Source organism: Terrapene carolina, unplaced genomic scaffold, assembly GCF_002925995.2.
Source record: "Terrapene carolina triunguis isolate 2854851 unplaced genomic scaffold, T_m_triunguis-2.0 Scaffold84, whole genome shotgun sequence".
In the NCBI taxonomy this organism is placed as follows: domain Eukaryota; kingdom Metazoa; phylum Chordata; order Testudines; family Emydidae; genus Terrapene; species Terrapene triunguis.
Genome location: NW_020664435.1, coordinates 11,735,166 through 11,750,941, shown reverse-complemented (window position 1 = coordinate 11,750,941; position 15,776 = coordinate 11,735,166). Strand labels below are relative to the sequence as shown.

Genomic DNA, 15,776 nt, shown 5'->3' with positions numbered 1-15,776 from the left:
CAAAATGTGGAGGCATGATTATGACTGGTAAATGAGATTCAGATTGCAGACTAGATATGAATGTAATCTGTAATTAACGAAAGACTCAAAAAAAAAATCTTCTAGCCTATACACAATGGAATTAGAGTGCCTTAAGGAGAAACCTGGATCCTAGGACTTGAATATACAATAAGAAAGTGTGCTCGTAACTAGTATGCTATTTTATTTTTCAGATTGGTGTGTTTTTGAAAAACGTAATTTAGTAGGGTTTTTTAGGGTCAGTGCATGGGAAGGAATTTCCTTGTATGCATTTCATTTTGTTACTTTGAAAGATGTATTTACATCTTTCCAACTTATCAGTAGCATACCTGGAAATGTTCCCAAGAGGGGTATAGTTGAGGTGAATGATAGAATGCTAATTTTGATTATTTTAACTGACAGATTTGAATAATATGTCTATAAGATTTAAATTGTAATATAATTTGTGCTACACGCTGTATAAACAGGCCTAAAAAAATGAAAAAATCCATTAAAATAAAGACAATTGCAAAATGTATAAGTCAGGGAATTTGAAATGGTTTCATTTCTTAATTACATATCCATTTACTACTATAATCACCATGATATAGCAGCTAGAGGAGAGACAACTTCAGGTATCTAGGTATTTTAAATATGAAATAGAAAAGTATTTCATGGAATAAAGTACACGTAGAAGTATAATGAACTACACCAAGATCTTGTTTGAGTAGTCATTAGAATCCCTTTATCCATATCTAGGCCTTTTTTCTGTAGTCAGCAATATGCATTGTGTTAGTAATACAAAAGCTGGTATCACTTCCACAGCTGAGTGTATGATGTCCGTGATTATACTGGATACGGTATAGAACATCCACGTTGCTTGGCAGTGCAGTGCAGAGAATCATGAAAGTCAGCATGGGCTAGTGGGTAAGATATCAAACTGGGAGTCAGAAGACCTGAATTCTATTCACTGTCCTGCCACTGACTCGCTATGTGCCCTTAGACAAGCCACTTAACTTCCCTGGGTCTTAGTTTTCTTTTCTGTAAAATTGCTGTTTGTAATGCTTATCCACATTTGTAAAGTTTGAGAGCTATGAATGAAAAGCAGTATAAGGTCTGTCTTTTCAGATTTCCTATTCTTTTATTAAATTCCAATCTAATTATTACAAATAGCCTTGGTTTACTAAACATTGAAAACGAATTATTTGAAAGGCAAAATTAATAGATTCCAAGGCCAGAAGGAACCATTGTGATCATCTAGTTTGACCTCCTGTGTAACATAGGCCATAGAACTTCCCCAAGATAATTCCTAGAACGTATTTTTTAAAAAAAACATCCAATCTTGAGTTAAAAATTGTCAGTATTGGATAATCGATCACGACCCTAGGTAAATTGTTCCAATGGCTAATTACTCTCACAGTTAAACATTTATGTTAATAATTGAGTGATGTACCAGTCACTGTACTGGAAATAATATATGTATACAAATGTATACATAATATGTTCATTTAAAAATAGGTTGAGGTCAACTTGTCTGTGGATTGTCTGTTAAAAGTGGCATACGCATTTAAGCCCTGATTCCAATTTACACTAAAACCACTTTACACCCCTCTGGCAGTATAAAGGGTCTTTCAGAAAGTAAAAATGTGACTCAAGACCTATAAACTTGTCATATACTTTAAAATATGTGCAGAATATCCCAAATGACCAAGATAAGAGGAGCACTTGGAACATTTGTTACTTAAACTTACTGATTTTTCTCTTACAGGTCCACAAACTCCAGACTTGCCACAGATCGCCACCTCCCACTTGGTGCAACAACCCCAAATTCACTATGATGGAGAGCACTCCCATCATGGGAATTGACGAGGCTGGAATCATTTTATAGGATTAAGATAAATGGCTGACGTTTACAATATTTCAATGTTTCTTAAGTTTAAACATATATATTTTATATTCTAGCCTACAAAATAAAAATACTATAAACTCTTGGAAAATGTACAATATTGGGTTTAACAAATACTCTTAGAAGGTGATCTGAGTGATAGTGTGACATCACTAGTGGTGTGCAGCGTTCCAGCATCACACCAAGTGGGAGCCAGCAGATCCTCAGCATGTCTGGAGAATGCTAACATACAATAGGTATGTTTAAAGTTACAAATGGACTGACTTGCCCCCTCCACCTTACTACATTTATTTGAGACATTCAGCACATAACATTTAAGCAGTTGGATTTAAAAAACATTTTAAATACTTTTTGAAGCTTTTCAAAAGCTTGTTCAGTCAACATGGATTAGTAGTTCATTGTTTTTATATTTATTGAAAATTTGAAGTTAGTAGTAGCATATTACAACCTCTTTATTCTAAGTAATATTTATTTTCTGTAGCAGGATTTTAAGTCTATTTGAATTTTTAATATCTCTGATAAATAAAATATTGCAAATATCTACGATGCTTTGTTGGCTCTGGAAAACTGCCATTTTTCCAGGACAAAACCACTGATAGTTCTACACTGTCGCTTGGTTATAACTATTATACAATGAAATATAAGTCTATTAAACTGAATGAATGAGAGATTAAAAATCATGGTTAACTGTAAAGTAACTTTTTTATTTTCTTTTTAACAGAATGCAGTAGTTTCATTCAAAGAATTATGTGGCCTTTCTCCTGTAGCAAATCTTATGCAGTGTATTCTGGCAGTGTCTACCCGCTTGGTCGGACCTGATAGTACACCCTTGGTACTACTGAATCTCAATGATCAGTATCCCACTATGGAGATCCAAGGGACTGTTCCAGAGGTCTTGAAAAAGATTGTAACTGCATATGACATGGTGAGTAGTCCTTTGTGGTTTATGTATGCTGCTTGAAAGACTTTTCTTTTTATAATATACTGTACATGTCTGTTTTCAAAGGTCATTCTAATCTGTGACTTCCTATTTCATTACTTGTGCTTGAAAATTTATTCCCATGAACATTCAGCATCTGACACAGTTTTTAATGTGCGGTGAATGTAAAACTTAATACCTCTTACCTCATGCAAATTCACAAGACTTTGTATTAGTGTATATAAATATGTTAGAAATGTACCTGTTTACTCATTAACTTGTAACTTTTGCATATTGATCTCTTTTTCACATGTGTACAGTGATTTGTTACATTACATTTTTGAATTTATAGAGCTGTAGTTCTTTTCACCATTGATTCAAAGAGTAGAAAATGTTAATGTTTTTAGGAACTGTAATCTTATGAGCAGCGTGATACTGTTGAAATCCGCACATTTTTTTTCATATATATAATATATATATGCTGCATCTCTCCTGTATGTCTCATTTATTTTGGCAGTTGTGCATTCTATAATCAACTCTAATTTTCACTTTAGTTGTTATAAACTTCAGCAAATCTGTAAATGGTGTCTTTAGAAACTAGAAATATTCAGAAATACATAAAAAATTCAAAAGTATACTGCATGGAGAAAGAAAGAACTGTGTAAAAAAAGACTGAAGGATATGAATTCTGTAGCAGAGTGATGAATTATGAAGTTTACATTATGTATATGTAAGGAGGAAAATCAACCGACCAACAGTTTAAAACCTCCACCTGATTTCAGTGGTAGAAATATGGCATGGGGAAGACACAATCTGTCACATAGGGTTAGAGCTTTTGATTTTTTAAAATGAACTCCTCTAAAATTGGAATATGATGATATGTAGATATTCTCTTCCAGGATTTTTCTATTAGTTTTGTGTTTTCAAACAAAACAGCTCAACTGTTTCCCTTTTTAAAAAAATTAGAAAATCAAACCATTAACCTAGGATCTGAAAATATGTATCTGGAGTTACATTTTAGAGCTAATTTCCTGGCACAAATAGCTTTGGAATAGTAACCATACCAGACCCTTCATACTTAGAGGAGCTCATACAGTAGCACTGTTTGTAGAAAGAAAAATTAGTTAACTAGGAGTTCAAGTAGGACTATGGGATCCGTGCATGGCTCAGTGATGAAAACACAGGTGCAGTTTGGTTTAAATGATACCGTACTGTGTAATTACTGTAAGATTAGGATATTATAGTACAAGGTGTTCTTAATTGTTGGGATTACAGATAAATCACAGATAAAAAGAACCTCTGTTGTTGTCAATGGAAAATGTGTCTAAATGTCTGGTTGTTCTGAGGTTGGTGACACTGGCAGCAGAGTTGCTCCTTTCTGGGCATTTCTATACTATCCATAAATTTGGAATATCTGGATTTTTAGAATTAGGATATTTTTTTAAATAGTAATTCTCTTAAAGAATTTTCGAGCAAGGGTCATTGTTATGTCTATTCAACCTTAATTCCATGGTGAAAAAATTATTTGCCTGGAAATTAAAATTAAAAAAAAAAAAAAAAAGGATTTCTCAGTGACAAACTGCAAGTTGCACCAAGATAGACCATTCCTTCCCAGAGAGTTTCATACCTCCATTTCTTTCTTTCTTTCTTTCTAATATTCCTCTTACCTGAGGCTTTGTCTTTCATGTGGCTTTTCCTTTCCCCCTTTAGTCTGTGCATTCTTGGAATATAAAGTGTGCTTTGACTTGATGCATGCTTTATAGAAAACCCATCAGAAATAAAGAATTCATTATGTACATATAAAAGGAGATCATATCTGCAAAGTTGTACACACAAATCATCTCCTTTTATATGTACATAATGAATTCTTTATTTCTGATGGGTTTTCTATAAAGCATGCATCAAGTCAAAGCACGCTTTATATTCCAAGATGAAGGCAACAACACATGCCAGGATCAGCAGGGGAAAAAATGGAATTTCTAGAGTGAAGCCATTTTGAAGATATGATGAAAAATGAGACACACTTCATTTTTTGGAACCTCTTTATCTCGGAAATGCCTTGTCTAATTTGACAGAAACATTCCAGAAAACTTTTTATTGTGGGCTGAGAACTAATTGTAAAATTTCACATGGTTACATTTGATTCTAATGGATGTCATGGGATGCACAGGCTGTTTTAAGGTTCATAAGCAGAATCCTTTTTCTTCGAGTGCTTGCTCATGTTGATTCTATCATAGGTGTGCGCATGTCCACGTGCACGGTCATCAGAGATTTTTGCCTTAACAGTTTCCGTAGGGCCAGCTGTGTCACCCCCTTGAGTGCTGTGCTGTGCTCATGCACTGGTATATCAGGTGCTGCCGGCCCTACACCCTCTCAGTTCCTTTTTACCGCCCGTGGTGGTCAGTCGGAGCGCCTTTCCTTGCTCATCAAGGGCTAGCGGTTTTTCTTATCTCAATCTTTGTGCCTTAAGGCTTTGTATATAGTTATTCTTTGTGTTAAGTACCTGTTTATTGTAGTAGTTTGTTAGTAGCTAGGTCCCAGTGGGGACTCTGACCCCAGCAGGGCATGCCCCAGTCTCTGGGTTTTAAGCCCTGCGAATCCTGTAACAGGCCTATGCCCGTTAGCGACCCCCATGGCAGCTGTCTCAAGTGCTTGAGAGAAGTGCACATTAAAGAGAGGTGCTGGATTGTAAAAACTTTCAGCCTCGCACGCAGAAGGAGAGGGACATCAGGCTCAGAGCTTTCCTTATGGAGTCCGCTCGGTATCGGTGCGAAGTACACCACTGGGGCCCTCCTGGTACCATTTTATGTCGCCAGTACCGAAGAAGAGGGCAAAGAAGCACGGCTCCCCAGCACCATCAAAGAAGGGCCAGTTGACAGTAAGAAAAAGAATCTGCCCCGGATCACCCGCCTACCCCTGAGCCCCGCAGTCGGTCCTCTCTAGTTGGGGCCGTTAACGCAGTAAAAGGTCCTCCTCTGATTCCTGTGAGCTGGGACTGGACCAACTTCCCTGCTGGCACTGATGCCTTCGAGAGCTCAGGCGTTGAAGGAGCACAAGCCGCCAATGCCGCCAGTGCATCTAGTGCCGCAGGCTTCGGCTAAGGCTCCCCAAGAGGGCAAGCCAGCCGATACGGCTCCCCAGGGAGTGGTGGAGCATTGCCGATCCCTTGAGATGATGGCGTGCTCTCCACCTCTGCACCGCCTGACGCCAGTGCCATCGTTGAGATCAGCGCAGACTTACCATTGGTCACCGGCCCCTGGTCATGGTCGCCGTCATCTCGATGCGGCTTGCTGAGAGAGAGGTGTCAATCCCCTATTACCGGTGCCGGTCGCCATCCTGGAAGTCGTCCCATCACCAATCCCATCTCCTTCCCACCTCTGATCTCCTTGGCACCGTCCCCGGTCGCCGCACCGTCGGTGCCCAGTCCCTTCAGGTGGGGCACCAGTTCCCAGTGTCAGTGGCCTCTACAGCCCCTCCATGGTCTCTGGAAGGGGACTCATCTGGATTGCAGGGCCGCTTCAGCCCATCGCCTCGTCCCCAGTGACAAGATTGGGTGTCCAAGCCAACATCGCCGGTACTGGGGCAATGGCAGCCAGGCCAGTGGCCAGCGCAGTGGCCATGTTGGAATGTCTGGGGGGTTCCGGTCATGGTGAAGCCCCCTTCGGTCCATTCATCAGCCACCACCACGGAACCAGGCCCAGTAACAGAAACACACCTGGTGGCCAAGTCTCAGAAGGCTGTGCCTACCCCCAAGCCATCCTCCCCAGTGGAGGAGGAGGACCAGGCTCCCCCTTCTCCATTGCAGTCCTCCTCTTCATCCCCCAACAAGGTGGTTGCGGGACCCTCCAGAGCCAGCCTGCCTGATGATGTTAAAGACCACCAGGCCTTATTTCAGCGAGTGGGAGAAAACTTGGGCCTGGAAGTGGAGTTGATGGCTGAACAGGAGGACATCCTGTTCAACGTCTTGTCAGCCTTGACCCCTACCCATATTGCACTACCGGTGCATGAAGAGGTCCTCAAAATTGCCAAGGCCAATTGGCAGATGCCCTCCTCCATCCCTCCCACCGCAAACCATGCTGAGAAAAAGTACTTTGTCCCGGCCAAAAGTTTGGGCAAAAACAGGGGCACTCTAATTCCACCTCAAGAAATAAGGAGGCCAGGCGACTGGACTTGTTTGGAAGAAAAATTTATTCCATTGTAAGTCTACAGTTTCGGGTGGCGAACCTCTTGGGCTGTTATAACTTCAGTTTATGGGACGCTCTCCATAAGTTTGAGGAGTCCCTCCCACAAGACTGGGTCCAAGAATTTGTCACTCTGGTGCAGGAGGACACCATGGCGACCCTTCAGATGGTGTGGATATGGCAGACTTGGCAGCGAGGATGATGAGCTCCTGGCTTCAAACTGCTGGACTCTCCCAGGAGATGCAGAACTCTATTCAAGACCTCCCTTTCGATTGGAACGGTCTGTTCTCCGATCAGACGGATGCGAGGCTGCTTGGAATGAAGGACACCAAAGCCAACCTCAGTTTGCTGGGCATTCACACCGCAGTCGGCGCGTAAGAATTTCTGGCCACCCCCAACACCAAGGTCATGGCAGCCTCGTTCCGGGCCTGCTAGAAGAAGGGACTGGGACACTGTCTTTCTGTCTCCCGCTGTGCAGCCTGGCCAGGCCAACCATTCTGCAGGGCAGAAGCATTTGTTTTGATGGCACGTTTGAGAGCGACGCCCCAGCTAATTCCCTGGATCCACTGCTACATTTCCTCAACCACCTTTTCCCCTGCCGCTCAGCCTGGTTGCAGGTTACCTCAGGCCATTGGGTCCTGGTCATAATAGCTCGGGGCTATACCCTGCAATTTTTGGTCACCCCTTCCTTCTCCCCATTCCTCGTTCCTCTTTAGGGACCCTTCTCACAAGCAACTCCTCATTTAGGAGATCAAGAACCTGCTGCGTCTGAGGGCCATGGAGGGGCATGAAAGGAAAGGGGTTCTACTCCTGGAACTTCCTAATCCCGAAAGCAAAAGGGGGCCTCAGACCCATCCTGGACCTGCGTCACCTCAAGAAGTCTCTCAAGAAGTTGAAGTTTCGCTTGGTCTCCCTGGCCGCCATCATCCCCTCCCTGGATCTGGGAGACTGGTACGTCACTCTTGACTTGAAAGACGCTTACTTCCACATTTCTATATTCCCAGGCCACAGGTGCTTCCTCCATTTTGTGGTGGGAGGGAGCTATTTCCAGTTCACGGCACTCTCTTTGGCTCTGAGGGTGTTCACAAAGTGCATGGCGCCAGTGGCCGCTTACCTCAGACGTTGGGGGGGTCCACCTGTTTCCGTACCTCGACGACTAGCTCATCAAGGGCAGGTCTCTGGATCAGGTGCAGAGGAGCCTAGACCTGGTGCACTCCACTTGCTATGACCTGGGCCTGTTGATAAACACAGAAAAGTCCACGTTAACGCCAGTCCAATGCATAGAGTTCATCTGGGACATTCTTGACTTCCTGCAGGCCAGGGCCTTCCTTCCAGAAGCATGTTTTCAGGACATGGTGGATCTAATCTGCCATTTAAGGAACCACCCACTCACTACAGCCCACACCTGCCTACATCTGGTGGGGTATATGGCCACATGCACGTACGTGTCAGCCATGCTCAACTCCATCTGCGGCCTCTGCAGGTGCGCCTGGACTCTGTCTATATCCCCAATAGGCACTCCCTGGACCAAGTGGTTACGGTGCTGAGCCACATCATTTTGTCCCTGAATTGGTGGCTGTATCCCAAGTTGGTGCTGCCCCCCGTCCCCATTGCTGACCCTGGTCTCCAACGCCTCGGATCTGGGCTGGGGAGCACACCTGGGCGAGCTCAGCACCCAGGGCCGTTGGCTACAGGACAATCTAGCCCTCCTTATCAACGCCTGGCCTGCCAGGTGTTCTTGCCCCACCTGAAAGGCAAGGTGGTGCAGGTCCTGACGGCCAATACCACCACGATGTATTACATCAACAGGCAGGAAGGGGCCAGATCCTCAGCCCTTTGTCAGGAGGTGCTCAGCCTTTGGGACTTCTGTGTGCAGCATGCCATTCATCTAATCGCCGCCCATCTACCCAGCTCCAAGAGTGTCCTAGCAGACCGCCTCAAGAGGACCTTCTCGTCTCGCCAGGAGTGGTCCCTCCATCTGGAGATGGTCAACGTAATCTTCCAAAAGTGGGGAAGTCCCCAGGTGGACCTGTTCATGTCCAGGCAGAACAGGAAGTGCCACCAGTTTTTCCTCATCCAGGATCTGGAGAAAGGTTCCTTTTCGGATGCCTTCCTCATCCCTTCATCGGGGTGCTCATGTATGCCTTTCCGCCGGTGCCATTGATCCACAGGATCCTGGTGAAAGTCAAGCAGGACAGAGCGAGAGCCATCCTCGTGGCCCCATCAGCCCTGCTTCAGCATGCTGTTGGACCTGTCGACAGCCGCCCCTCTTCAGCTGCCTCTTCAACCGGATCTGCTGTCGCAGAGCCACGACAACCAGCTGCATCTGAACCTGGTGACGCTGCACCTGACAACTTGGCTGTTGCGTGGCTGAGTGTGGAAAAAAGGGCATGTTTGGCCCGTGTTCAGCAAGTTTTGCTCGGCAGTAGGAAACTCTCAACCAGAGCAACTTACCTGGCAAAATGGAAAAGATTCCAGTATTGGGCCTCAGAGCGGCACCTTCGGGCCTTGCAAGCCTCGCTTCAGGACATTCTGGATTAAATGCTGCATCCTAAGCTTCAAGGGTTGTCCCTCTCTTCCACCAAAGTCCACCTGGTGGCCATCTTGTTGCTACATCCCCCAGTCCAGGGCAGGTTTCTCTTTGCCCATCCCATGACAACGCAATTCTTGAAAGGGCTGGAGCGCTTCTACCCACACATCCAGGAACCGGGCCCTCCTTGGGACCTGAATCTTGTGCTGTCCAGGCTCAGGGGTCATCACTTCGAACCCTTGGCTTTCTGGTCCCTCCTGCTTCTCTCCTGGAAGGTTTCTTTCTTGGTCGCTATAACGTTGGCCCATAGGGGGTCAGAGATCAGGGCTCACTTTGGAACTGCCTTATACGGTCTTCAAGGACAAAGGTCAGCTGCGCCTGCACCCGGCGTTTCTGATCATGGTCATGTCCCAGCAAGTTCGAGAAGACGCTGGCTTCAGCAGAGCAGTGCTACAATCTGCAATGCCTTGAACTCTGAGCCCACCTCTGAGGATTCTGCTTGGGAGTCACCTACAATGGTATTGACACGAACAAGCACTTGAAGAAGAAAAAACGATTACCCACTTTTTCATAACTGTTGTTCTTCAAGATGTGTTGCTCATGCCCATTCCATTACTTGTCCTCCTACCCCTCTGTCAGAGTTGTCAGCAAGAGGGAAATGAGAGGGCCTAGGGCCGGCAGTGCCTGATATACCAGGGCATGAGCGCGGCACTCAAGGGGACAACACAGCCGGCCCTAGGGATACCACTAAATCAAACATCTCCAATGACTGTGCACGTGGGCACGTGCACACCTAGAATAGAATCGACATGAACAACACATCTTGAAGAACAATAGTTATAAAATTTGGGGACAAATTGAAATTAAGATACCCAGGCAAGGACACTTTCTGTTCACAAATTCCAAAGACATTCTTCTTTTGTTTTTTGGCCTGCTACTGTTAAGTTAGGAGGTAGTTGTGAAAATTAGGTATATAATGGGAAGACAAATTCAGTCTTAATTTAGAGAGAGACTATCACCTCTCCATAATAATAATTTCTTACTTATTTTACTTTGTGCTAGCATGTGCCTCACAGTCTGTTCAGAATTATGTTTTAACAGAGTTGCTCCAATTTATCATTTACTATCAATGTGAAATCAGGGTGACAGCAAACATTACCTTGTGGAATGTTTTTCAAACAAACCTTGGTTACCATGGTAAGTGCATAGGCTATCTTTGGTTTACATTGTTGTTTCATTCTGGATGTGGCATGTGGTTAATATGGATATTTTCAAAGCACCCACTGTTTCAGGGTCAGTCTATCTCAGACAGATACAGTAATTTAATATTTAACAGTTCTTTGACAGAAATACTTTCCCGGCTGTAAAAACTACAGTAAACATTTACCCTAGCAAAGTGGTCAACAGTTATTCAGTAGAATTTGTTTGCACAGTGAGTGACTAGAGGGCTCTATATATTTGTTCAATAAACTATGATAGGATGCAAGTCCTCTTCAACGAAAGAGTTAGTCTGCAATAAAATAATTACTAAAGAGTACAATTCAGGGATAAAACTGGTGAAAATGTCTTTAGTACAATACAGGAATAGTATAGTTATTAAAGAAACACTGAGTCAAGTAAGCATGACTTAATTAGAACATCCCAGGATACTTGTTATTTTACATATTCTTGACAAAAAGATACAATGTTATTCTAGTCAGTCAGCATTCACTACAGTGTCATTGAAATTCTGGGATTTTGGGTATGTTTTACAAGGCATTTGAAGTCAGTGGATGGAAAGACATCTGTTGTCTTTAGTGGTAGTTGAATTGGATGCTTAATGTGTATTGTGGGTAAAGTGGACATTTAGTAAGGAAGATAGAAATGATACACACAGGAGCTAAAGTGCTGGTTCCATAGAAGACAATGGGGATTTTGCCATTGACTTCATTGGGACCAGAATTTTACCCAGGAATTTTAAAAAGGAGGATCTTTCATATTTGTCTACACTATAGTGAGTCAGGGCATGTTTTCAGAATATTAATTAAAAAAAAGTAATGAGAATCACCTAAGTCTGTTTCCCAGAATACCGAGATGCTTATTTTCCTAGGTTGATGAAGCTGCGAAAGACTCCTGAATGTAATCTGTTCACTTTATAAAAGCATCAGGATATTTTGGTTAGGGACTAGTAAAGGGGACATTTCATAGCATTTTTTCACCATTTAACAATGTTTTATTTTTTTCCCCTCAAGTTCATGAACTGCAGCTTCCTCTGTGTGATACTTCAGCATGCACTCTGCTGGTGTCATCACACCTGTCACTGAACAGTGTTGCAGACTGAAGCCTGGAGATAAGGCAAGTGGTTCTTCCACACCATTGAATTTTTTTCTTAATGTCATATACCCTACAGGATAAACATTAGGAATCGTGAAAAAATTTTAAAACTGTGCAATGGCAAGGAAAAGAATACTTATTTTGTCCCCAGTCTGCAACCGTGTGATGAGAGCGATGATGCCAGCAAAGTGCATGCTGGGTATCATACAAAGGAAGTCAGCTATTACAGAGAACCTGTCTGTCTGGATGAAGCCCCTAATCTAACAAGTATGACTGAAACTTGGTTGGATAATAAGCTTAACCTGTCTTGACACAGTTGGTATCAGTCAAGTTTTTGGTACAGTATGAGCCTAAGGGGGATTGGAGATGGGGTGGTGTGTCTGTACCATGTAGGCGGTCTCCTAGCCTAAAACTGTATCATATATGGGCTCTGTCTGCAGTTGGAGCTGGGGGTGTGAGTTCCAGATCAAGTAGACATACGCATGCTAGCTGTCATCCAGATAGCTCACAGAAAATAGAAATATATCCATAGTAGCATGGGCTGATGCCCACATGCTGCTGCGAGTGGCAATATAGGCTAGCTGCCCTGGATATGTATCCAGACAATCTGGGCAACTTTGTAGGTGGGATAGCTGTCCCATGCTGCTGCTTGCCACCGCCTGTGCTACTGCAGCTACACTATTATTTGTAGGATGTGACCTTAATGAGACCTCACATAACTATGTCTACTCGAGCTGGGAATCACACACCCAGCTTCATGTATAGATGTAACCATAGTTTATTCATTTTGTATGAGAGTCCTAGGATAGGGTCAAGCTGGGCTAGTCTTGGTTTATTAATTATCTTTCTCCAAACCCAAATCTTTGTCAGTTGACATTAGACAAAAGGTGTTGAAGACAGCATAACTGATGGTGCTCAGTGACTTCAGCATCCATGTGCATGATGAATCCTTAGCATCAGTTCAGGGCTTTATGGCTACCATGGTAACTATTGGGTTATCAAAGCTCAATTCATGTAGCTGGTCGCACACTTGATCAAGTGTTTGAGCTTGAGTCAGTAGTAGTGACTATAATATAATTACATTTAGTAACCTTTTCGGGGAGAACACCAAAGAAGCCCACCACAGTAGCATTTAACTTCAAAAAGGGGAGGTAGGCAGAAATGAGGGAGCTAGTTAAATTCAAGGAAAACAAGATCATTGCAGAGAAGCTAAATTAATTCTTGCATTGGTCTTCACTACAGAGGATGTGAGGGAGATTCACACACCTGAGCCATTCTTTTTAGATGACAAATCTGAGGAACGGCTGCAGACTGAGGTAACAATAGAAGAGGTTTTGATAAATTAAACAATAATAAGTCACCAAGACCAGATGGCATTCACCCCAGAGTTCTGAAGGATATAAAATATGAAATTTCAGAACGACAAGCTGTGGTATGTAACCTGTCACTTAAATCAGCTTTTCTACTAGATGACTGGGGGATAACATGATGCCAATTTTTAAAAAATGCTCCAGAGGTGATCCTGGAAATTACAAGTCAGTAAGCCTAACTTCAGTACCTGGCAAACTGGTTGAAACTATAGTAAAGAACAGAATTATCAGACACATAGATGAACATGATTGTTGGTGAAGAGGCAACATGGCTTTTCTAAAGGGAAATCATGCTTCACCAATCTATTAGAATTCTTTGATGGGGTCAATAAATGTGGACAAGATTGATCCAGTGGATATAGTGTACTTGGAATTTCAAAAAGTTTTTGACATGTCATGGGATAAGAGGGAAGGTGCTCTCATGGATCAGTAACTGGTTAAAAGACAGGAAACAAAGGGTAGGACTGAATGGTCAGTTTTCAGAATGTAGAGAATGGTAAATAGCGGTGTCCCATAGCGATCTGTACTGGGAGCAGTGCTGTTAAACATATTCACAAATGATCTTTAGAAAGAGGTAAAGAGTGAGGTGGCAAAGTTTGCAGACGATACAAAATTACTCAAGATAGTTAAGTCCAAAGCTAATTGTGAAGAGTTACAAACAGATCTCACAAAACTGGCTGACTGGGCAACAAAATGGCAGATGAAATTCAGTGTGGATAAATGCAAAGTAATGCACATTGGAAAACATAATCCCAGTGATACCTACAAAATGATGGGTCTAAATTAGCTGTTACTCAAGAAAGAGATCTTGGAGTCATCATGGATACTTCTCTGAAAACATCCACTCAATATTCAATGGCAGTCAAAAGAGCTAACAGAATGTAAGGAACCATTAGGAAACGGACAAGATAATGAGACAATAAATATAATAATGCCACTATATAAATCCATGGTACGCCCACACCTTGAATACTGTACACAGTTCTGGTCGCCTCATCTCAAAAAAGCTATATTAGAAATGGAAAAAGTACAAAGAAGGGCAACAAAAATTATTAGGAGTATGGAATAGCTTCCATATGAGGAGAGATTCAAAAGACTGGGACTGTTCAGCCTAGAGAAGAGACAATTAAGGGAGAATATGATTTAGAGGTCTATAAAATCATGAATGGTGTGGAAAAAGTGAATAAGGAAGTGTTATTTACCCCTTCACATAACACAAGAACCAGAAATTAATAGGCAGCAGGTTTAAAATGATCATAAGGAAGTATTTCTTCACACAATGCACATTCAACCTGTTAACGGGATGTTGCGAAGATGAAAAGTAGAAGTGGGTTCAAAAAAAGAATTAGATACGTTCATGGAGGATAGGTCCATCAGTAGCTATTAGCCAAGATGATCAGAGATCCAACCCCCATGCTTGGGTGTCCCTAAACCTCTGACTGCCAGAAACTGGTTGTGACCAGGGCTCCAGGGGGGCACACTGAGATTGCTCAGTTAGGGCAATCTGCAAAGAATGGGATAGATGATCCCCAAAACTGGTGGGTATTCTAAATACTTAAATTCACCAAGCCAGCAACAAAATAGCTTCTACAATACCTTACTGGTTACACAGAAGCCAAAACACAATTCCCTTAAAGCAACCCAGCCTATGGGCTTCCTCCCAGCAGCCAAGTGAAAGATAGGATTGCCAACTTTGGTTGGACGAATTCCTGGAGATTTCATCATGTGACATAATCACCCAAACTGCCCCAGCACCGTCTGGTACTGCTGGCCCAGGGGCTGCCTGATCTGCTTGGGCAGCCCTGGACCCAGCTGCACAGGCCACTGCAGAAGTCATGGAGGTCAAGAAAAGTCACTGTATCCGTGACCTTGTGACAGATACACAGCCTTATTCATTAAGCAGTCCATAGACAGTTTACTACGAACTTCAAAGTGAAATATAGACAAGAGTTCACACCCAAGTTTCATCTAAATGTTAACATTCCTGTTTGATCTTTGAATTAACAGATATAGTAACAGACAGGAACTATCTGTTTACATGGTTAACATCTACCAAGATATAAGTAAACGCATACAGTGTAACATTACCTGTAAATACAAGTTTGCATTTCAAAGTTCTAGTCTATCTAACATGACTATGTTAGCTATTTATAAGGAATAGCCCTAATTACCATTTATATACTTCTCTAATATGTCTTTAAAGGTTGAATTTAGGTCAATTAGCCTGCAAGTTGCCTAATCCTTTCTGGCCCTGTGTCACACTGTGTTGGACAGAGAATTACTCAGTTGCCATGTTCTGTTCATTCCCTCTGGCATTGGCCACTATCAGAAGATAGGATACTGGGCTAGATGGACCATTCATTTGACCTAGTATGGCCATTCTTATGTTGTTATGACCATCCACCCTAATGAGTAATGGCAGCTAGCTTCTTCTGGTGCTTGCAGGGCCACAGCTACACTCTATTTTTAGCACTCTAGCTCAGTCAGGGCTAGCATTGCTATGTCTCCTCAAGTTGGAATTTACATCTCTGTCTTGAAGTATAGACATACACTGAGTTGA

General features: G+C 42.7%; 1 protein-coding gene across 1 annotated transcript in view; it reads left to right on the top strand.

Annotated features, from left to right (window-relative positions):
- PLCL2 (phospholipase C like 2) overlaps window positions 1-15,776 on the top strand; it is a 201,014-nt gene that overhangs the window by 113,970 nt on the left and 71,268 nt on the right. Inside the window, exon 3 of the mRNA XM_029910994.1 lies at window positions 2,625-2,828. Coding sequence (XP_029766854.1) covers window positions 2,625-2,828 — 204 coding nt within the window. The remainder of the gene's footprint in view (window positions 1-2,624; window positions 2,829-15,776) is intronic.